The sequence below is a fragment of the Mesitornis unicolor genome, unplaced genomic scaffold (genome assembly GCF_000695765.1).
Source record: "Mesitornis unicolor isolate BGI_N332 unplaced genomic scaffold, ASM69576v1 scaffold43580, whole genome shotgun sequence".
Lineage (NCBI taxonomy): Eukaryota > Metazoa > Chordata > Aves > Mesitornithiformes > Mesitornithidae > Mesitornis > Mesitornis unicolor.
Window position 1 is genome coordinate 1 of NW_010159704.1, and position 23,314 is coordinate 23,314.

At 39.2% G+C, this 23,314-nt stretch overlaps 1 protein-coding gene across 1 annotated transcript in view; it reads left to right on the forward strand.

Moving 5' to 3' along the window:
- The first annotated feature begins 6,324 nt into the window (after window positions 1–6,324).
- UBE4B (ubiquitination factor E4B) overlaps window positions 6,325–23,314 on the forward strand; it is a 29,341-nt gene continuing 12,351 nt past the window's right edge. The window contains exons 1-15 of the mRNA XM_010187515.1: window positions 6,325–6,358; window positions 8,944–9,079; window positions 9,623–9,710; window positions 11,714–11,858; window positions 12,664–12,892; window positions 13,345–13,515; window positions 13,600–13,752; window positions 14,628–14,741; window positions 17,526–17,667; window positions 18,164–18,264; window positions 19,409–19,523; window positions 20,747–20,830; window positions 22,423–22,479; window positions 22,750–22,866; window positions 22,987–23,085. Of these exons, the coding sequence (XP_010185817.1) occupies window positions 6,325–6,358; window positions 8,944–9,079; window positions 9,623–9,710; window positions 11,714–11,858; window positions 12,664–12,892; window positions 13,345–13,515; window positions 13,600–13,752; window positions 14,628–14,741; window positions 17,526–17,667; window positions 18,164–18,264; window positions 19,409–19,523; window positions 20,747–20,830; window positions 22,423–22,479; window positions 22,750–22,866; window positions 22,987–23,085 (1,785 nt within the window). The remainder of the gene's footprint in view (window positions 6,359–8,943; window positions 9,080–9,622; window positions 9,711–11,713; window positions 11,859–12,663; window positions 12,893–13,344; window positions 13,516–13,599; window positions 13,753–14,627; window positions 14,742–17,525; window positions 17,668–18,163; window positions 18,265–19,408; window positions 19,524–20,746; window positions 20,831–22,422; window positions 22,480–22,749; window positions 22,867–22,986; window positions 23,086–23,314) is intronic.

The following is a 23,314-nucleotide window of genomic DNA, read 5'->3' on the forward strand; positions in this document are numbered from 1 at the left end:
GGGCGGCCGGGCCCCGCGGGGTGAGGGCGCCGGGCTGTTTCTGGGCCCTTTTCCAGGCCCCAAGGTGAAACCTGTGTGTGGGGTGGGGGTACTGACGCTCTCTGCCTTCGCCCGGTGCCTGTGCTCGGTGTTTTCGTGTGCCCCTGACCTGCGGCCCCCCGGCTGCTCGGTGGGGCTGAATTGGCTCTTCTCTGGTTAATTGTTTGTTCTCTGCTTCCATCTGCCAGGTAGTCTTTGTCTGGAAGATGTCTCCTCTCTGTGTTCAATGCTAGGCATTTTATATGTTCTCTGTGTGTGATTTTTTTAAAAAGCCCCTACTTTTTAACATCATAAAGCACTTAAAATCTTGCTTCTTCAGACTCTTTGCTGTGTATGTCTTATATTTAATATCATTTCTTCGTGACACAGTTTGAAACAAGCTTGCCAGTTTTCCAGTGCTTCCTTTGATATAATTTTTTATTTAACCTTTTGCTCTTTCAGTTAAGAGTTATAGGTGTTATGTTGTGATTGACAAACATCTGACATGGAATAATGTGAACTGTTTCTTCCTTCTAATATAAACTAAGGTCTTCTGTTTTGCGTGTAGAGTGGAGGACTCCAAAATGAATTTTGTCATGATACTGATCAAGATATATAGGGAGTTTCTCACTGTCCCAGTGTAATGCCTAAATTGTGTGCAACTTCAAGTCTTCCCTCATCTCTTTTTAAAGTAATATTTTAATGTTAAAGTGCATTGCATACGTACAGACTGTATTGTATTGGACCAGCTGCAGCATAGGCTCATCCTCCAGGGAAGATCAAAAGAAATTGGTTTTGTTCTGTACCATATCTTATGGCGGGATCATAGAGCACAGGGGCTGCTGCTGTCACTCAGATTTGTATTCCAAAAAGCTACGATGTTTTTGGTTACGTTGTAAATCATGATTTAGCAATCCTACTACGTTGCAGCAGGAACTGGGAAGAAGTGCTTCATGCTATTTACTTGATCAAGGTCTTCATACTCTATGGAAAAAGAGGGGGAAAAGAGTACAATTTCCATGCTGGGGAGAGTGTGATAGGATGCTAGTGTTGTAATTCCTACTGTGAAAAGAGATCTCTAACTGTATAGCTGTATTTTGTGAGTATTTTGTTTACATGCAATTCTTCTGATTGTTAAACGGCATCTGATTATGAGGTGTTTTATGATTAATTTCAGAATTATTTAACCTATGTGAGCTTGTTTGTGTCACTGCTTCAGCAAATTACTGACATCATCAAAAACACTGCATTGTGGAACTGAGGCTGCAGAAAAGGAGTTCTCCAGTAGGGACTCATCTCCCTTTTCTGGCAAAATGTTTGGCTCAAGTGACTCAAGTTTTTCCATGTTTTTAGTACAGTTCAGCTAGGACCAAAGCTGACTGGGCTTTTAGGTGATTGCTTGAGACAAACTTAATCTTATGTCATTTTAAGAGAGTCATGCTGTCACATTTCATTGTTAATGGACCCCTCATTGAGAAGTCAGAGCCAAGTCTTATTTTAATATTTCTCCCCATCTCCACTTTACTGTGATGTGGCGTAGTGGACCCTGGATCAGAGGCACAAAAACAGTAACTTAGAAAGAAGAGACAGATACAATTGATAATGGCTTTGCGATTACATGAAGTGTTTTAGCTTCAAGAAGATATTTTTCAGTGTGTCTCACTGAAATTTTCTCAGTGTTAAAGCACCAGAAGTTGTCATTCACTACAGACTAGACTAAAATCTTCAGGAGGGGAGAAAAGAAAATCCCTTTTCAGTGCGTGGATTTTAGCACGAGTGATAGCACAAGGTGAGAATAGGGACTGCAAAGAAAAAAGCAGAATCAAGCCAAATGTGGAATGAAGTGGGAAAGAATTATGTGGGCTTAACATCTTCTAACATGATTTCTGAGTTGTTTGGATTAATGTTTTCTGAGCACAGAACAGGAGCAGTGTCACCAGAAAGCGAAGCATTTCTTAAACCAATTTAGCATGCTCTAATGAATACAAGAAAAATAAAGCTATCCATCCCAATTACCCTTCATAGCACAGATCTGGAACTCTTCTATGATTGTGGTAGAATCAAAAATTTCCTTAGAGTCACACTAAGCAACTGCCACTAAAGCAGGTTTTTATACAGAGGTTTTTTTAACTGAGGGTATATGCACCTTAGAAACCAGTCTTCCTGGACGTATCTTTATTGGTCTGCTGCAAAATGAAGTTATCAGTTAACAATCTTTAACAGGGTATACTTTTACATTTTTGTGTTGTAGTGTGTCCAGCTCACAGCTTTTAATACGTCCAGTAAGTTCAAAAGCGTATTCCTGAAAAGTGCTATTCCTAGTCCTGATGTGTCCAGCAAAAACTGTACTGATTAAAAAAATAATGTGCTTTTTCCAGTCAACCAGTTAGGTTTTTTTTTTAATTGACCTTTTAAACTGTAGATAATGGAGTTGTGCTCCGTAGGGAAGATAGGTGGTGTTTGTTCCCCAGCCTACGTAATAATTAGTAGCAAATAACTTGTCACTGTTAGGTAATATAATGATACAAACCAGCTTTGTCATGTGTCAGTGTTGTGAGTGCTTATTGCTGAAATCAGGGGTTGGGTGTTACTGAGGTACCCTGAACTTCCTGAAGAAAGTATTTTAAAAAAACCCCAACTATGTGTTTCTTCGTGGTGATCTGGAGAGTCATTCGGTCAGCAATGAGATGGGTCACAGGGAACGGCCGTGGTTGTAACACGTGTTATTTGTTATGTGAAAGCAACAGGTCGCAGCCTCAGTTGTGCTGGTGTTGTGCAAACAAGCGATGTCTTTGAGTCCCCGTGTTGTGCCCTGAGTGCAAAGCCTGGCTTACTGACCCTGTCCTGGTGCTGGTCAGCCTAAGGCACAAGGGAATGAGCTGGATCATGAGGCTGCCCAGAGAGGCTGTGGAGTCTCCTCTGCAGACATTCAAAACCCACCTGGACGCCTTCCTGTGCAACCTCATCTGGGTGTTCCTGCTCTGGCAGGGGGATTGGACTGGATGAGCTTTGGAGGTCTCTTCCAATCCCTAATGTTCTGGGATTCTGTGGATCAAACACGGGGGCCAGTTTTATGCTGTATTCTCAAGCTTCTCTTTCAGCCTGCGCCTTTGCCTTTCTAGCATAATATCTTTGTTTCTCTCTTTTTTCCTCTCTTACCTAAAAATTCCTAATCTTCAGATGAAATTTCATATTTCTGTGGTAATGTTATGTAAACCTAGAGGAATATGGCAACACAAGGTATCTAAAAACCGAATCTGGTCCTTTAACAATTGCTCAGTGTCCCCTCAGTGGTTGTAGCTGTCGCTTTCAGTGGAAAAAATATTCTGAATTTATTTATAATTTAATAATAATTTGTTCAGCAGCAAGGAAGATAAGTATAATTTAGATAAGTATAATTTGCCTGCCACCCTTAAAAGGGGCAGGGAAAAAATCTTGTATTGGTTTTAATTGCAGTATTTTATATAAAAGCGGCTCGGTGTACGTGGAAATTTTTGTTCCATGCCTATTTACAAAGTTGTTTTCAGGGCAAGTTACAGGCTGGGGGATTGGCCCATAAGAAAGATGGGTGGATGATGGACTAAGTGCTGAATTCAAGGCAGAAAGTTCATCTTGGTGTCCTCCTGTTCCAGCAGCGAGGATTGCAGCTGGTTTTGCTGTAACTTTGGCGTTGACCTGGCCACGGAGTGTTAGTGGAGGAATGAAGTGGCACAAGCGACCTCAATTATCTGCTTAAAAGTGGGAGATGAAGAGTGAATTTGCGCACGTCGTACCGTGTGAGGGCTATGGCCTTGTTTGAGTAATGAATATTTGACTGTATTTGAGAAAAAATTGGTTTATACGTTCATTATTACCTATTCCTTTTTCTCCTCGCATCTTCCTTTCCTAACATCAGATTTGGATCTAGCTAGCAAGAGTGACTGTCAACAGTTGTGGACAAGTTTCACAGCACGTTTTATTTTTCCTGCTTTTTTACGTGATTAATCTTCATCTTTGTATTTTTTTCCTCCATTCATTTCTCTGAAAAAACATGGTTACAGATCAGTTGAATGGCAAAGAAACAGCTTTTCACGCTATAATTCAGCCCCTTAATTCAGAGATCGCAATTCAGCGAGGTTGTTTTACTGATAATGTTTTTGGTACAGCTTTGGGAGCTGTGAACACTTCATTTGGATTCAGCAATAGGGAAAATGGATAAAGGGACATGTAGCTGACATTTTCTCAGGTATTGCTCTAAGTGTTGAGGTAGTTCTGTAGTTCAGAAAAACAGCTGAAAAATTAAGGTATTATTTTAATAGTAACTTTTTAGGGACCCTAAGAAGTACAGCTTCTGCTTATGACAAAACTGAATTATTTATGTATGCAGTAAGCCCCTCTGTTTTGCTTGACGAGGAGGTGAGATGAAGCCATTCTAATCATAGCCTTTTTTTTGTCTTATGAACCAAAAATTAAAGAGAGGAATTTATTTCCTAACTGCCTTCCATGTTCATGTGGTGACACCTGTCATGGAGGGAGATGTAGTTCTAGACACTGTTTCCCCACAGTTTTTGAAGTCTGATTTGATTTGATCTGTTCTTCCTCCCGGAGTGGGTTTCCTAGGCCATTAAATGACAGTAATGGAGCATAGACATTGACTTGACACAAATCTTTTGTTCACTGTTTCACAGTTCTTTAGGATTATGAGCAGAAATGAAGACTGATACATTACATGCAGTGCTTTCCTATTATAACACAAAGACAGAATAATAACATTAATTGCTTATTTTTGCAGGGAGGGGACACCCTCACATATGATACTTTTGTGCTGAAGATGTCAGCTTTAGGAACAAATCCTCTGAGGCAGCCTGTCATAATAAATGATTTCTTTTCTGTTTTTAATTTATCTAAATGAAGCATTATTCATTTATCTAAATATAAATTATGAGTTTTGTAAGTGTTATTTTGTCTGTTGATCTCTCATGTATAGTATTAGTGTTATGTGGTCACATACTAATTTTATTAAGCAGGTTCATAACAATTTTCTGAAGCTGGATTTTGAAGGCAGCTCCTTCTCCATCTTACTACTAATGAGCAAAACCTGTTATTAAATTCTGTGTGGTGGAATGTCTCAAGGTGCTGAGAGGATGTTATTTACTGCCCCTCTTTACTTCCCAAGATGCTTCTGTCCAGCAAATGAATTGTATATTTATGTTTTTGTAAATAATCTGTTTCAGATCAACTTGAACAGCAATCATCTGTAATAACTTCTAACCGGATCTTCTTTAGCCCGGGTGTTTTATTAATATCGTGTGGTGTGAAATTAAGGCAAAGGTCATGTTCATATTGCCCCTTTTATCAGATTAGTGCAGTTTGTTTCATAAAATGCCAAAACAAATGGGGATGAGCGTTGCAGGTTTTGAGATTGCTGAGCAGTAAATGTTAAACTTGTCTTACACAACCGTTTGAGGGACACACACACCGTTCTCCAGTGCAAATGGTCTTCCAAGGCAGCAAATACATACTTAAAACCAAAAAATCAAGGGTGTTTTAGTATGGTTGCACAGAGCAGAGAACCAACTGTAACTTGGCTCCATTTATCAGGTTAAAGTAAAGCTTCTGTTTTTGCAGATTTAAGGGAGTGGAGCATCTCCCTGATGAGGAGCGGCTGAGGGAGCTGGGTCTCTTTAGTTTGCAGAAGAGGAGACTGAGGGGAGACCTCATTCATGTTTATAAATATTTAAAGGGTGAGTGTCACGAGGATGGAGCCAGGCTCTTCTCGGTGACAAACAATGATAAGACAAGGGGTAACGGACACAAACTGGAACACAGGAGGTTCCACTTAAATTTGAGAAGAAACTTCTTTTCAGTGAGGGTGACAGAGCACTGGAACAGGCTGACCAGAGAGGTTGTGGAGTCTCCTTCTCTGCAGACGTTCAAAACCCGCCTGGACGCCTTCCTGTGTAACCTCATCTGGGTGTTCCTGCTCCGGCAGGGGGATTGGACTGGATGAGCTTTGGAGGTCCCTTCCAATCCCTAACATTCTGTGATTCTGTGATTTCCAGGAGTGAACGCTCCTGCTGTGTAGGAGAACCAAAGGGCAGCCACGAGGTGTGCGCGCACGTCTTGGTGCAAAGGAAGGTGTTTATTTACTGTCCTTTCGTTCCCTATGTGCAGATTCGTCGAAGGCGCCTTGCTCGGCTGGCGGGTGGACCATCTTCCCAGCCTACCACGCCGCTCACATCACCGCAGAGAGAGACCCCACCGGGACCACCTGTAGTAGCACCAGCCCCGGGGCCATCCCATAGTCTAGGCCTAAATGTCCATAGCATGACCCCAGCTACCTCTCCAATCGGTGCATCAGGTAGGCTGGCGTTAGTCACAAAAATTAATACTGTATGTCTGCTGAAAATTGCTGTGCAACTCCTTATCTTTAGAACGTGAACACTACTACTGGTGTTATTTCTGCTGTTAACTAAAAATAACTTTCAGAAAGAAACATTCTAAGATGGTTGGATACAACTGTATTCTGGGTATAAGCAAACTAATGGCATTTAAAATACAGGTTAGCAAAGCCTGAGGAAGTTTGTAGTACAGTTTATTATAACTGAAAAGAAAGCCAATCTGTCAAGAGACAGGAAAAACCCTTTTCAGTCTTGCAACACAGTTTTTATTGATTGGTTTCCAGGTACATTTTAGCAATCAGTCCCAAGTTCATTTCTGATCTTTGATTACTAGCATTTGGCGTAATTAGAAACAGTAAGCTGTGACTGTGCATTCTCAATAAAGCGTTTGCTTTCTCCTTTGTATTGCTTTGCCAGTCTCACTGTTTACTGGAGTGAGTACAAGTAGGATTTTTACAAATGGTATTTATTTCAGAAGATGTGCATAACGCCTGATCTAGTGAAATCAGACAAACACAAAGCATGGGAAGCTGGGAGGGTTGCCCTGCAGATAGGTGAAGATAATATTTTTACATATAATACCACTTTTGACCTAAAAAAAATAAATAATAATTTTGATTTGGAGTCTTGGAAAGTTTGATCTTGGAAATCAAAACAAATTGGCATGTTTTTGTATTGTGATCTTTATCTGAAATCTTCAGTTGTTCTGCATGTTGTTCCTAAGTTAAGAGGTTCACAAAACCAGTCTCAAATGTCAAGATTGTTTTAAACAGCTTTTCAGTATGATTTCTAAGAATTTGAGAGACAAAATGTTTTTTCAGATGCTCACTGATAAGCATGCAGAATTTTTTATCTACATAACTATCTGCTTTCTGAAATTGTATGTTTTTCCCTTTGGCAAGTACAGTAATTTACAAGCATAAATCTTGTAATTTAATTACAGTGCTGTTCTGAAATACCTCGAAGTGATTCCTTCCTGCTTATTTTTGTTGTCTTGTATCCAAAGCAGGACAGAAAAAAGCTACCAAAAGCATTTCCTGAGAAAAGCTCATTGCTGATGGAATTTAACACTGTGTTGTCCTCATGTTTATAGACAACAACCCAGAAGCGAAGGTGACTTTTCTTTTTCTAAGAACAGCGCAGAGTTCACATACTGCATTCACTCAGCCCGTAGTTATGTGACTATTTTAATGCATCTTAGGTCTGACTCTGGCTGAAAGGGGCATTTCTCGCTGTCTCTCCCTCTGCTGTCCGTAGCAGCTGTGTAGTGAGGTGAACCATGGCCTTAGTCCAGGTGAAAGCTAACCTAGGAAAAATAAATGGTTGGTTTTCAGATAGATCAGGTGTCCTGATCCATCTTGCTGCACAAGTGTATAAATGATAACTCCAATGGAGCAGAAAGGTGGGAACACGTACCTGAAGGCAGAAATGTTCGTGTATTGCCAGAGAGGTTTATCATGGTTTGAAGTGGTCAGATAGCAAAGACCTTAGAGACTTCTGGTTTAAGAATTCACCTGTCCACACTGGGCAGTACCTAATTGTACAGACTGGATTGATGGCCAGAAACAGCAGTTACCTGGTCAGTGCAGTGTTTGCTTCCTAGATTCATTGCAGCAGTTCAATAATGTGTGTCTTTTTTTCACACCAGAGTAAGAGATGTGGTCAGATTGAGGAACAGATCAGGATAAAATGTTCACAGCTGATTATCTGCTGTATTTATTTAGCATAAATAAAGAATCAGTCAACACCGTGTGGCTTGCAGGGGTTGCTTTGAGCACTAGACTGAAATGATTGCAGAGGATTTTAATTCATATGGACATACAGAGAGCAGCCCCAGCAGAATAGCGTCCTTGTAGGCATCTATTTTTATAAGAAGTTGCTTGTCATGGTGAGATCAGACTTGCGCATCAATTTCATGGAAAATATGATCGTTATTTTGGTTTTGTTTTGGAGAGCCTAAAACCAGTGTATCAACAACAGCCACACGTACCGGGTGTGTGGTGTTCACGATTTTTGCACGTCTCTGTAAGCTGTTGTTTCCAATTTTTTATTGTTAAGGAAAACTAACTTGGTGTGTCAGGTTTTTTATTGTATACCCAATCCAGCAAAGTACAGATGCAAGTAAATTCTGGAAGATTTGCTGTGAAAAGGTGGTAGGTAGGACTGTGATTGTAAGAGGCCTGTTAATGAGTGCTACAGTGTCACTGTTAAAGTACATTTTCCTGGCAGTGGGAGTAAGACCCCAAGGGAATGTAGAACAGTGCACTTCTTCACCTGGTGAGCCATGTCTTTATCCAGTGACTTAGCTAGCTTTTTCTTGAGGAAGAAGGAGAAGGAGAAAGGAAGGACTCCAGGAAGACTGCTTCTTTACAGTCGATGAATATCTGTAGGCAAATGTGAATATGATTAACATTTCTGTCCTCATGCATTACTAAGAATGCTTAAAAGTTACATTGAAAAACAGTGTTTCCTCTCCTTTACCATCCGAATAATTGTGTAGTGCCTTCTCATCTCTGTAGTAATCTTGGTGGTGCCTTTTCTCTAGGAGTAGCCCACCGAAGCCAGAGCAGCGAAGGAGTGAGTTCACTCAGCAGTTCTCCATCTAACAGCCTTGAAACACAATCTCAGTCTCTCTCTCGGTCTCAGAGCATGGATATTGATAGTGTCTCCTGTGAGAAAAGGTAAAAAACACAGCTTGTGTAAGCTGGCAAATATTGCACGATGCTAATCATCAAAACCACTTACACAGGAAAATATTTTGGCATTTCTTTCTTCCAGCCATGTTAACGCCATAGGGTTAAATGCTTAAAAATTACACACTCTTTAGACGACTGCTTATTGTAGTCTGGTTTTAATGGGAATTCCTGACCTAAAGTGATAGAAGACAATGCTTTGTTTTAGACATTAATTGATAAGTGTCTGGTGCGGATAATTCAGCTACTCTATTTAAAAAAGAGAAGGTTATGGGATGCGATAACTGTGTAGTTTGTTTTGCCTGCTGAAGGAGTTTAGCATTGTGTTGCTTGAATTAAAAAGAAACGTAACGTGAGAAGCATTTATCTCCTAGTATTTTAGTTGCTGTTTGTGCATATGGCTGTTCCTATTGCTTTGGTTTTTCTCTGCTGCTTCTACCTAAGGTGCTGCTCCTTCAGTCAGTATCTTACAGAGGACTATCTGTGGCTTTCTACAAGTTAACAGGCTTCTTCTCTTATTTCCACTTACAGTATGTCCCAGGTAGATGTGGATTCAGGAATTGAAAACATGGAGGTTGATGAGAATGATCGCAGAGAGAAAAGAAGTCTGACAGATAAGGTTAGTCTGGTTTGTGTTGGCTCTTCTCTTCCAGACTGCGTCTGGATGTTGTTATAACATCAAGCTTCAAGATTTCATGGGAGAACGTCTTCAGATTATACAACTTGGAGTTAACAATGCTGTCTTTTTTGGATTTTGCTGTAATGCATTCTTCTGTTGAGCAAAAAGTTAACTTTATTTTATGAAGGTTTCACCTCAGATTTGGTCAAGCTTTTGCTTATATTGTTGTGTTTTCCCTCACCGACATAGCCTTACATGGCTGCAGCTTTGCAGTCCATAATATTCCTGGGCTTGCCTTGCATTGCCTTCTTTCTCAAAAAGGACAGCATTGGTTTTTTGGAGAAATGTCCTTACTAGAACTGTGTGTGGTAAGGGTTCCCAATAATTGAGTAGAAATGGGAACAAAGGATTTAGGATGGAGGCGTGATACAGAGTTTTAGCTTGCAATGAGTTCAGTTATCTCCATATTTTGAAAATATGCTTTCAAGAGAATGGAACTAGCCCTCAAATGTCCTCTGTGAACAATTTCTTCACTGCATTTCCTCATTCAAATTTGTGGGAAGGAAAAAAAGTCAAATCTTCCAATGTTTTCTTAGTGATGATATAAGAAAATAAATAAGGGTATTTAGCTAGGTCTAGACAGGTGGTAGAACCCTTTAAGAAAAAGCAAGCAAATACAAAGCTCTAATTCTTAATTTCTAAAATTGTCCTCTTTATTTCACGTGGGCCTTAAAATCAAATGACAAAGCCATAAAGAAGTGGGACGTCAGTGTAGTGGAGAGAGGTTTCCACAGCAATTCTTGCAGTGCTCATTAGATGTCTTTGCTTATCCCTGCACTGTCAGTAATAAGGTCAGTTGGTGAAAGCCTGGCTTAAAGCCACATAGCCATAACCCTGCTGCAGAATCGTTTCCAGTCGATTCCTAGCTGCAAATCAGGCAGTTGGGCAGCTTGCATTGTGCTGCTGTGAAATAAATAGCTTGGAATCAAGGACAGCCTTGAAGAGGTGGAGGGGAGACAGTGAAAAGTAAACTAAAGCTTTGCAAACTTGGTTCAATTCCTCTTACTCATTTGGAGATACTAAAAGTTAAGTGGGCACAGCACTGGTAGTTGCTGGAAGTCTCTGATAAATCTATGATACATAGCAATTCAACATGCGCTTGGATTAGTCAAGGATCAGAAGGTTTCTTTGGTCTAGGAAATATCTACAGCTCTCGCAAGGGAACACTTGCAGGAAAACAGCCTCGAAGCTGAGTTTTCCATCTTTGAAATTCTCTGCAGCTGAATTAATTGTCTGTTTTGTGTATTATGTTGCTTTTTCATTGTTGGTGGAAGAGTGTAGGGGAGTATAGAGTGATGTTGCTGGCTTGTCAGGTGTGTTTTGGAAATGTTTTTAAGTGCTGTGTCTCCTGACATTGCAGGGGTAATTACTTGAGTTTTCTTTGTATTCCACTATTTTTTCAGATGCATGCACAAAGCCACTTCAGGATTGCAGGAGCCTCCCCATTTAACCTTTGCTGGCCACTCTATATGGTAGCATTATTTCTAGAGAAACTAATTTTTCATTTTGAGCACAGTTTATATGGTGTTTCTTTTTTGGAAAAAAGGGGAACAAGGCAAATTCTTGGGTCGTCTTTTACAAGAGACTCTTAGATTACTGGTGCGTAATGAAAATTTGAATCCCCAATTAATTCCTTAAAGGCGAAATCATAGGTATCTTGGTTAAATTTCGCTTTTTATTATACTGGTTTTGAATGTGTTTTGGGCAGGATTTCTGTATTTCTGCTACATTTTTCTGCATCTCTTGTGTGTGTTCAGGTTTTTTCCTAAATAAATTTTCACAAATACATGTATATTCCTTCATAAGTGTACAAGATCTGCCATTAAGTGTTAATCTGAAGCCATTTTAAGAAGATGTGCATCTGGAAAAATTGTGACTTACTCACAAGTGTTATTAGTTGATTTTTTTAATATATTTTTTTTTTTTGCCCACACCTAACCAAGGAACCTCTGTCTGGGTCTGAAGTATCTGAGGAGCAAGCTTTACAGCTGGTCTGTAAGATCTTCAGAGTCTCTTGGAAGGACCGAGACAGAGATGTCATCTTCCTGAATTCACTCTCTGCCCAGTTCAAGCAGAACCCAAAGGAAGGTAGGAATCTCAACTGTTACCACTGTTACGGATTGTTCCCTACTCTTATTTTTAGCTTTTTCTTTCTTTGCTACAATGAGGAGCTACCTACTTGTGGTCTGTGTTTGATTTCAGTATCTGCTATCAGCAGAAAGTATCAGGAAATGAGATCTTCAAAAAGAAACATGGGACCAGTTGGTTGGAGCTCTTGTTTTAGTCCATTGTTGTGCTCTTGTTTGACAACAGAAAGCAAAGAACAAGCGTGCTGATATTGCAGTGTTGCTGGAATTTTTTTTGGCCAGAAACATTTTACTGACTTAATGGGTTGCCTGACATCATAACAGACATTGAGCAGTTAATTTGATAAGCTAAAAATTCCTGATAGTTTTATATAACAAATTATAATTTATATGTCAGCTATAAGAATGAATTAAAAATTGGTATTTTATGTGTGGGCATATGCGGGGTGTGCGTGCGTGTGTTTCTTCCATCCTTTATCACACAACTTGCCCAACTCAGCAGGTGGGAAAATGAGAGGGACGGGCAAGACAACTTTAATAATCAACAATGACAATCTTGGGTCATCTACGATCTTTTGTACTTTCCATAGAAGTTATTTTTTTTTGGTTTAGCTGTAATTTCAGAACCTGGTTAATACAGACAGTGATAGTTATAAATGTGTCTATTGTGTTTTCCAAAAGCAGCACTTCATTCACAAAAGTAAATTAGTGTCCTTTTTCAGTTGAAATCTCTGATAATGTTTATATCTCTGACTAATGTGTAGGTGCAGACAGCAGGAGAGGATACTGACTCTCTTCCTCTTCAGTGTTTTCAGATTTTAAGGACTTGATCGGGCAGATTTTGATGGAAGTGCTGATGATGTCCACCCAGTCAAGGGACGAAAACCCGTTTGCTAGCCTGACAGCTACATCACAACCGATTGCTGCAGCTGCCCGGTCCCCTGACAGAAGCCTGATTTTAAACGTGGGCTCTAACCCAGGAAGCAGCCCCATGTTCTGTAACGTGGGCTCCTTTGGTTCCAGTTCATTATCCAGGTGACTTCTGATTATAACCGAATACTAATTTCAGTTGAATTTTGATTGGTGAACTAGAAGAGAGGCATAGAAATGTCCCAAGAACAATAAATAGAATCGATTTTTGAAGTTTTTCACTGTTCCATGTGAATGTCCCTCCATTTCACCATTTTTCGATGACATTACCATGGCTACAAGTGTATTTGGTAGGTTAAAGCCATGTAGCTGGTTCCTTCTGAGAATTATCCCTAACTTGCATCAGTGAAGGCTATGACTCTTAACTTAGAAGTGTGTAGATTGTGACAGTTTTATTCAGCAACATTAAAAAGGAATAATGTGTGTGAGCTGCAGAATTATTGCTGGAGAGTCATCAAAGGCAAGGGCTTTTCTTGCTCGTTGAATCTTTCTCACCCTTTTTCTTCATATCCTAAATTGTTGCTTTTTTTTTTCTTTTTCCCCTGTAACTGGTTTAGTCTCTATGGGACTAGTCCAGCTCCTCCTACCAATTTCACAAGCTATGTACCAATGACTGGTTCATCTCTTACCCCACCAGCCAGTTCAGTTGCCACCACATCTGTGCCTTCCATTACTGTCAGCTCTCACCTCACAGCAACCAGCCCTGCTTGGACGCAGCCTTCTCCGAGGTACCGGCCATACACTGTTGCTCATTCTGGAGGCTTTTCAGCTTCTTCCATCCCGCGTTCCTTGAGTATTTCCATCCCAGCTAGCTCACCGAGTCCTCCAGCCGTGGCTGCTAGCCCTCCAGCCATGCCAGTCACCACATCCAGACAGAGGCCCACAGCAATGGGTCCACCTCTGTTTACTGCTTCACCCAGTACCTTGCGCAGGCGTTCTTCTTTACTGAACAGGATTCCTCCTAGGTATTTCACAAGAGCAAAAGAGTGTGTTTCATGTGTGCCGTGCAGGGTGTGGCATAATCGTGCGATTTGGAAGAACTTACGTTTGTGCTGAGCTCACCCTACTTACCCCGAGTTGATTTCTGCATTTTGGTTTGTGCTAATATGTTGACTTGCTAACACACTGACTTTGCCAAAATGCTAAACCTGCTTCTGCGAGCATTCGAGGTATAATGTAATTTCTTTGAAGGTAGCAATACTGTTTTAATTTCCTCCTCTTCTTACATCCATTTCAGTTAAAATACTATCTTTCGCTGCTGTTTCTACTGCTGGATAGTAAACCAAACAGACCTCCTGCTTTGAAATCAGTTTTCTCAGTAGGGCTTTAGTTGATTTGTTGAAAACTACTGCTTGCTGGACTGTGTTAGATTTGATTCCCTAGTGCATAGGATTACATTACAGATTAGCCTACTTCAGTGTGCCAGACCGAGTACTACTGCGTTTTCTCTGTTGGCTGCTCCTGGAATCCCCAGTCCCTGCAAGAGGGAGAAATGAGTGTACAAGGTTTTGAGATCACTGCTTTAAATTGTAGCAGCTTAGAATTTTAATACTTATTGTTTGGTCGTGTCTAAACAGTCCCACTTCAGCCATAATTTTTATTAGGCCTCAAAAATTCCTTTTGAATTTTTGGTTTGTGAACACGTGGAGTTTTTGACACATGAATAACTTGTAGTAGTGTAACAGAGCATGTTAGTACAGTCTTGGTTTTACTAATGTGAAGTTATCCATTGTCTGCATGTTAAGATGATTTTTGGCAGACTTAAAAAGAAAAGCTACCATTTACTTTTTCTTTTGGCTTAAAAAAAATCTGATGGCCTTTTTCATTTTTGTTGTGGTAGTACGTACGACAACCCTTTCTCCCTCCTCCTTCTTGCCGTTTCTGATGTGTCTGAGGACAGTAGTGATGAAGAAAACGAAGATGATGATTTTTCTTGTGTCCAGTTTGGGTCCAGGTATTGGAGAAAGCGAATGTAACCTGCATGTCTGGTTGCTTAGGAACTAACAGTCTGTGTAGTGTCAAGTGCTCTTCAAAGAACCTTGTAAATGACTAAAGCCAAGGAGATGACCTGAATGGGTTTTTAAGATGGCACATAAACACTTGTAATGAATGCTGGTTAGTCAGCTCTTTTTTGAAGACATGACTAAGGTAAAGTGAATGTTAATAATACTGCCTTTTAGGTTTAATGAGCATGGTTTCTGAAATGATGTTTGAGTGGAGCTCCTCATTGACTGTATGAGTAAAAGGAATATTATCTGATTGCTTGAGCATTGTAAAACTGAACTAGGTCAAGACTTTAGCAAGTATTGTGTGATGTCAGGGAGTGCCCAAAAAGACTTGGTATGAGATGGTTTTTTTCCTCCCCATGAGCTTTTCTGTCTCTGTTCCTGTGGTGTGCTGGCCACTACTGCTGAAGTCAGACTGTTAACCAGCAGACCTTGCAATAGCATCTCCTCTTTTCCCTTTCAGTCTCATTTCAGGAGACTGAACTCGATAGCCCAGGTTTAGGGGAGTCTGTGTATGTGGAATTTAGGATTTTTTTCCCCTACTGTTTTATTTAATTTCTGTCCTGTTGGCAGTTTAATCCAAATGTTGGATTGAGTTGCAAAGCCTTTGGGAAGGATTTCTGAAGCTGCTTCTGGAGTCTGTTTGTAAATTATGTCGTGCATTCTGCAGACAGCAGTAGGATGTTAGTAAAATTATAAACACAGTACAATTGTGCAACAGCTTGCATTCTGAAAATAACAGGGCATTCAATATGTGTATGAGGAATGTATGAGATTTGCATTAGAATAATTTCAGTTACTGCTGAATTTGTTAAATCATTAACAGAATGACTAACTATAGTAGGGGTTTTTAATATAAATTGATGTTCTTAAAAGGGTATTTTTTAAGCTGAATGTGGGAAGCCAAGAGGTTTAAAAGAGACTATAGAAAAGAAAATGTGTGTACGATTTCGTGGTTGCTCAGTGCTATTTTAATAGAGCTATGTTTTACATAATGGATTAGTTTTAATTGAATACTGAAAACATTCTCTCTGCAAAGAGAGATTGCTGCTATTAGAAGTTACGTTTCTTAACATGCTGAGCTACAGAGGTTTAGCAGTAGTAACCTTCTCCTTATTTATTGGTTGGACTGTAAGGATTGCACAGTAGATTTGTACAGCTCAATTATTAAAAAGTAAGTTATTTTACAGCTTAAAGGAAATTCTAGTTTGTAGTTTTAAACGTGTTTTTTAAAAGCTGCATTTAGAGGACACAGACACTTAGTTTCCAGTTTAAAACCTGAGGTTTTTAAATTGGTCTTCATTTAAATCCACCCTGGCTGTACATAGACTTTTCTTTGAGGAATAGCAGTAGACCATCCATGTAATTGCTGTTTTTTAAAACTCCATTTGCATAAAGTGAATATATCTTGTCTAATTCCCTTCTGTAAAGTGAGGACTTTGCTTTTAATTAGCTTTGCCAAGCTGTTACGTAGAGAAGCATTCTGTTGAGATAACAAGTCTGAGATTGAGAGCTGTGGGGTGTATTCTCACTTTTGTATTTAACTTATCTTGTCTTGAGCATGGGTTGGGGTTTTTTGTGGATTTAGTTTTCACGTTTACAATATCACTATTTTCTTCCCCCTCCCTCTGAAGCTGTGCTACTGATGAGATGGCATATTTTACTGTAAGGGAATTGAGATTAACTGAGTCAAAATGATAGAATCCTAGAATCTCAGAATATATTGGGTTGGAAGGGACCTTTAAAGCTCATCCAGTCCAACCCTGCAGTGAGCAGGGACATTGGTACCAGATCAGGTTGCTCAGAGCCCCATCAAGCCTGACCTTGAATATCTCCAGGGTTGGGGCCTCCACCACCTCTCTGGGCAACCTGTGCCAGTGTTTCACCACCGTCATATTGAAGAACTTTTTCCTAATATCCAACCTACATCTACCCTTTTCTAGTTTAAAAAAACCCTTTGTCCTATTGCTACATGCCCTAGTGAACAGCTCTTCCCCAGCTTTCTTACAGGTACCTTTCAGGCATTGGAAGGTTGCTAAAAGGTCCCCCCGGAGCCTTCTCTTCTGCAGTCTGAACAACCCCAACTCTGTCAGCTTATCTTTGTAGGAAATATTAATGATATTTAATTAAATGATCTTAATGCAGAAATTTTAAAAGGAACAGTTGCTTTGATGTATTGCCTCCTGTTCTGCTTAATCTCCTTCCTTAGAATATCTGCAGTGAGTGTCTGTAGCCCTATATATGAGGTCTCTTCTCTTACCTTCCATGAATTGCCTGCAGTTAATGGAGCAGGTAAAATTTCTGTTTTGAATGGTTTGTGCAGAGGTTGCATCATGGCATGGAAGTGTTGTGATGTCCTGAGCATCCAAACAGTTTTGATGTCAGGTACAACTTCAAGGCTGTTAATTTTCAGTGCTGCCATGTGAGAACAACTTGATTCCCATTAAAGTAATACACCTTATCGGTGTCTTTCAGATACTTATTCATTTAAAAAGATAATTGATTCTTCTGTCACGTTACAGTACAGCTGAACTTCCAGAGTTGGACAAGCTGTTAAATGGAGACCTCTTCACAGGTCACAGAAATGATCTTAATTATTAAGCCGTGTGTGTGATGGGATGGAGACTTCTGAAAATTGACGGAGGAAGTCAAGAGCTCATACATTATTTGAATTGTGCACAAGTGAAAAATTGTATCTAATGCTTTGTTTCTTCTTTTTGTGTGTGTTCAAGTATGGGAGGCTCTGGCAGCTCAAGTGTTTCCGATTCCTGCAGTGACCACTTCACCATTGAAAATTGTAAGGAGACAGAGATGCTGAACTACCTCATTGAGTGTTTTGACAGAGTTGGAATAGAGGAGAGAAAAGCACCAAAGGTATAAATCAGATGAGTGAAGTTGTATCTGTGCTGTCAGACACTCCCGTACTGTTCAGTGGGGAAAGTTGGTGGAAATGGATCGTTTTCTTGATGGCCTTGTAAAAATAGATTTATAGAATTTGTAAGATCCCTTTGACTCTTAGTAATTCATCGTATTTGAATCATGTGTGTTTTACATCTCCAAAATAAGCACTGTGCTAGAAACTGTCCTTCCACTTTTGATCTGCTGCATATTATCCAGGTTTGTTCCATATAAAACATACTTTTGTGAGACCAGCTCCCTGTCAGCATTCTGTATTCTGCTTTAAGCTTTTGCTTCTGGAGAACAAATGGCCAACACTTATATGTAATCTGAAAGTGTTTTGGTGGAGTAGTGCTAATCTTGGTTTGCATGTTGCACTCATACTGCACGAATAAAGAAATTTATCATGTTTCCTGTCTGTTCTGTCTCTGAATACTTCTAGTTTGTATTAAAATAACTCTGTTTTTGTCAGATGTGTAGCCAGCCAACAGTTAGCCAGTTACTGAGCAACATCCGATCACAGTGCATTTCACATGCTGCTTTGGTGCTACAGGGATCCTTAACACAACCAAGGTAAATACAGCTGATGTTAGTCATGAAAGTTAAATTGTTCTGGGATTTTTTTCTTACAAGGATTAGATAAGAAAACCAAGATCAGTTGATGAAGCAGTGTACGTTTATGTGTCAGAGGAATAGTTTCTTGCTATACTATTTATCGGTTGAGAGTTGTTGAAGTGTTTTCTGATTGTGTTTGGGTGAAATAATCCAGGTTGATTTGAAGAGTTTAAATGGGGGGATCTGAGTTAACCAAGCTGTTTTCTGCCTCGCCTCATGCATAAACTGTTTTACTTGCAGATTGTTGGGGCACTGCTCCTGTGAAAGTCAGTAACCAGTAGAGCTGCATCTCAGAAACAGTCTTCTCGAAATGTGTAGCAAAAGAACTGCTGAAGTGACTTGGCACTTGTTTACTTCAGAGAGTTTACCGCAACAGATTGGGCAATGTAAATCTGTGTGCAGACATTCGACACTAAGTCAAGACTCCAGAATCTCAAGTGCAGTTGTTTAACTAGCAGCCTGTTTAGCTGGAAGAGTAAAAAGGTTTTTAAAGAGACTTACCAAAACCTGCCTAATTTTGTATTTGTGTTTCCAAGCAATAATTATATAGTGTTTGAAGGTGCACAAATTATCCAGTGTGCATTGAGATTAGTTTTAGGTCTATGTGAACCATGGTTGATACTAGAATAAGATTTTTATATATTAAGGAAAAAAGATATTTTAAAAAAAATCCTAGGGAGCAGTTGGAAGTAATGACTGTACTAATTTGGAAAATACTAATGTTATGTTCTTTTCTCAATCTGAAAAACAAACATCAAGAAAAGTTGTTCCTTCACTCGTTGAGCTTAACAAAGAGTCTTTTCATTAGAGAGGAGTAGAAGGGAGAGCCAATTACTACACAGAAGCTGTTATTTTCTTCCAGTCCCATTAAACTAAAGTACGATGTTGGCAGCAGCATCTGTTTCAGAATAACTTTTCCACAAGTAACTTGAGAAGACAAGTTTAGTTAGTTCTGAAAGGACTAGGTGTGTCTGCACGTTGATAATCTGCTTTCTGGCACATCTTTACATGTGATTACTCTGACATTTTTGCAAATACTACTACAGATACTACAGGAAATAATCAGTAGACTTGTATTTTTTTTACATACATACAACTAAAGGTCATTGCAGCAGCAGTCTTTGCTGGTACCATATATGCTGTGTAGGAATCTCCCATTTGGCTTCATCCAAGAATTAGTGAGAACAACTTATCAGGATGAAGAAGTGTTCAAACAGGTAAGGCATAGCCAAAAAATAATTGTCATACGATTCTGCTATTTGCAGTATGCAAGAGAGTGGATTTCTGGCATGTTATTCTGTACCTATACCCATTACTTCAGAGGCTGACAACTGTTAAGCACTTGGACTTTGTTTTTGTTTGGTTTTTTTAGCTCATTTAGCATTTTTTAAAAAAGACAGTATTTATTTGCTGATTCTAACTCTTAAAATTGTATTTGTTAATAAGCAGGGAATATCTGTGTAATGCTGAAGTGAACTACTCAGAATAAGCAGGCATATATTACAGGATTGATTGTGGGTTTTCTGTGCTTCTGTACAAAATATCCTAAAAATGTGTGTGTAAGACAGCAATCTTCTGTAATTGTACCCAAAGTTTTATTGGTTTTTTTTCTTTCTTGAAATCTTTACCTGAGCATTAGCAGTGGCTAATTTTTATGTGTAGTGCAGGTACCTTTCAATAATTTATATTGCTGTCTGGACACCTTTTAGTAGAGACTCGTGCAGTTGAGAGTACATTTAAGACTGTCAAAAAGTGGTTATGGAAAGTTTAGAAGGTCACCTCCTCTGGAGAAGAGATCTGTTCCTCCAGCAACAACCTCTTTATAGTCCTTTTCTGTAGTATGATTTCATATTTATTTTGTCTCCTCATAGAAAGAACACAATATACTTAATATTAAGATTCAGTAGGACCTCTTATTGTTGCAAAATTGCTGTAAGAGTTTATTTTGTGAGGGTATAGTTGTCAGCGGTGTGATTGGGACTTACTAATTGAGTATAATTATTTTTGATTAATAAGTTTGTCATGTCACTTCCTCTTCCGTTACAATCCCTGACTGCTGCTTATTATCTTTACTATTACCAGAGTTACAATTTACCAGCACAAACACAGCTTGCTTACGTGGCATGCAAAATTAAAGCTGTATTATTCCCCCAAGTGTATAGGCAAATAAACTATTATCCATTTGGACAATTCAGTTGTCGAAGACCAGGCATCAAGTCAATACATCACTTACACTGTATCAAGCAAGTTGGTTTTTAGCTTTGAATAATCTCTTAAGCATTCAGACTTAGCTGATAAAAATTCAAAGAAAAGATTTTGGTTTTTCTTTGGTGTGAGTTGCAGTATTGAAGCGTGAACAGTCGTTTCATGCTGTGTACAGCAGTAGTGTCATTTGTTCGCTTCCTATTCTTAATAAAGTCATCTCCTTCTGTTTTTACAGATTTTTATTCCCATCTTACAAGGCTTGGCTGTAGCTTCCAAAGAGTGCTCCCTTGATAGTGACAATTTTAAATACCCCCTTATGGTAAGGACTGTTGATTTCTGAAAGCAGTTTCTTTATGATTACTGATAACTTATACAGATCCTGTGCAAGATAATATATTTCAACATTTTTGTGCTTGCTTTGGTTAGTGGATTGCTATTAAACTATGCTGGAAGCTTAATGTGGTACAAGATGTGTAAAAGACTATTAAAAATCCAGTAGTCTGAGGCCAATAATATCTTAAACTTAATGTGTGGAGTTTGTATAGTGGGCTATTCAAATATTTTTATGTATTGCTTTATGTAAGATTAATCAAATGCGTGAATTTCTTCATGCATACTAGTTATAACACTGTGGATAGTTATAAAATCCTGCCAAGCTCCTCCCAGTGTAAGTCTAGGAAATAAGGCCCCATGTCCCCATATCCATACCAATGCTTGTTGGACTCACTTTTGTATGTGGGAAACTAAAATCTGTTGCATTAAATTTGAAACTGTTTGAATTGATGACTGTTTACTGTAGGAAAGTGTCATAACGTTCCCTGGCTGAAAAGCTGGGGCGTTTATTTTTAGTTTTTTTTTTTAAGTACTTACTCTAGTCCCTAGATCTGCTGCCCTCCTACTGCTTTTATTGACAAAACAAAAAAGTATCTGGAAAAGCATACTGGGCCACAAAAGAGCAAGCTAAATTCTTGGCTAAATTGAGCATTGCCAGCTAGCACCTTCAGGTTTTAGAATCTTCAGTGTATTATGCCAAAAAAGGCTGTTACATCTCAGGTTTAATTTGTACTGCAGGAAATTAGTTGGACTGGGGTGTGGCAAATCAGATTGCCTAAGCAGCTCTGGTACTTTTGCAAAAATAACAATTTTTACTGGTTCTGTGTTTTCCTTCTCTTCTGTTATTTCCCCCAATTTAAATTGCGAACTGTTGCAAATTTGGCTGTTGGCTGCAAGTAAGGGTTACTTAGAAAATTATATTCTATTTTGATCATCTCTAGTTGGCAGTGTGCACCGAAAGGATGGAGTAGTAGTTACTAGCTACAGTATAATTGAAGAATGAGAACATGTAATACAGGAGCAGCAGGATATGTGAAAGCCTACAGTATTTTTGTGTTTTCAGAACTGTCTGTTATAACTGCTTTCTTTTTTCTGTGCTGCAGTTGAAAGTGAGTTAGAGATCTTGGATAGGATTCTTTGTTTCTGGCTTCTGTGTTCATCTGACATTTTTCCACTCTGGTTCAAAAGACAAAGGCCTTGGTGTATGTATAGAACAATTGCTCTATTTATTATTGTTACTGACTTCTATGTGGCAGTTCAGGAGTCCAGCAAAGGCATTGTGACGTACTGAACAGACAAACAATTTGCACAGCTGATTTTTGAAATAAGTGCAATAATTTATTATCCTGTGGAACATGGTAGCTTTTCTGAGACAACTTGGAAGAGATGTAAAAGCTGAGATGGGAGCAGGGTGTGCTCTGGCTCTTTTTGGACCATTTGGAAGATGTAAGTTTTTTCACTGATTAAGGGGAAAAAGGTTTGGCTTTTCCAGCAGTTTACCAGGTTAAGCTTGCTGTTTGCAGACAGGTTACCTAAACATTACACACAAAAGTAATTTTTCTTGGAATTTCTTTATAGGCACTATGTGAACTTTGTGAAATCAAGTTTGGGAAAACACACCCTATGTGCAGTTTGGTGAGTGTATCCATGTAACTTGTTTTGTTGTTACGTCATATGATCCATATTGATAATGTTAACCAGAGCAGAGACTACTGTAGTATCTCGTGCTTAACAATTGTTTCAAGTAAACTGGCAAAGGAAGTCCTTTTCTCTGAGAATTTAGAACAGCTAGGACAAACAAGTCTTACTTAGATTGCTGCAATACTAAGGAGGTGTTTCCATTTAGCTGTCAGCATGACTGAATGTTGGAGAATCCTTTAACTTGTTGTTTCCCCTGTTTTCTAGGTTGTGTCTTTGCCCTTGTGGTTGCCTAAATCTTTAAGTACAGGTGCAGGAAGAGAGCTGCAAAGACTTTCCTATCTTGGAGCCTTCTTCAGTCTCTCTGTCTTTGCTGAAGATGATGTAAGTGTTACACTAGGATGGTGATAGTACTGTGGTGGGGTTGTTTTGTTTGGTTTTTTGTTGGGTTTTTCCCTTCCCCAGCATGTTCAATACGTTTGCCAATATTCATTCTACTTACAGAACAAAGTAGTTGAAAAGTACTTCTCAGGGCCTGCAATTACTCTTGAAAACACCCGTGTTGTTAGCCAGTCTTTGCAACATTACCTGGAATTAGCAAGGGTAAGTGTTCTCATGTTTTAAAAAAATGCAAGAATATTGTGGGTTTTTGCTTTGGACATTGATGAAGAATATAATCTAAAATAATCTAGCTTCTGTGTTAAACAGAAAATCTTTTTGAATATAGCTGAGGGGTATTGGGGGGGAAAATGGAGTACTACAAGTATTTCTCTAAGGCTGTAAGCCATCTCAGAAAATAACAGAACATTTAGTCATGGTTTATAGTTTATAT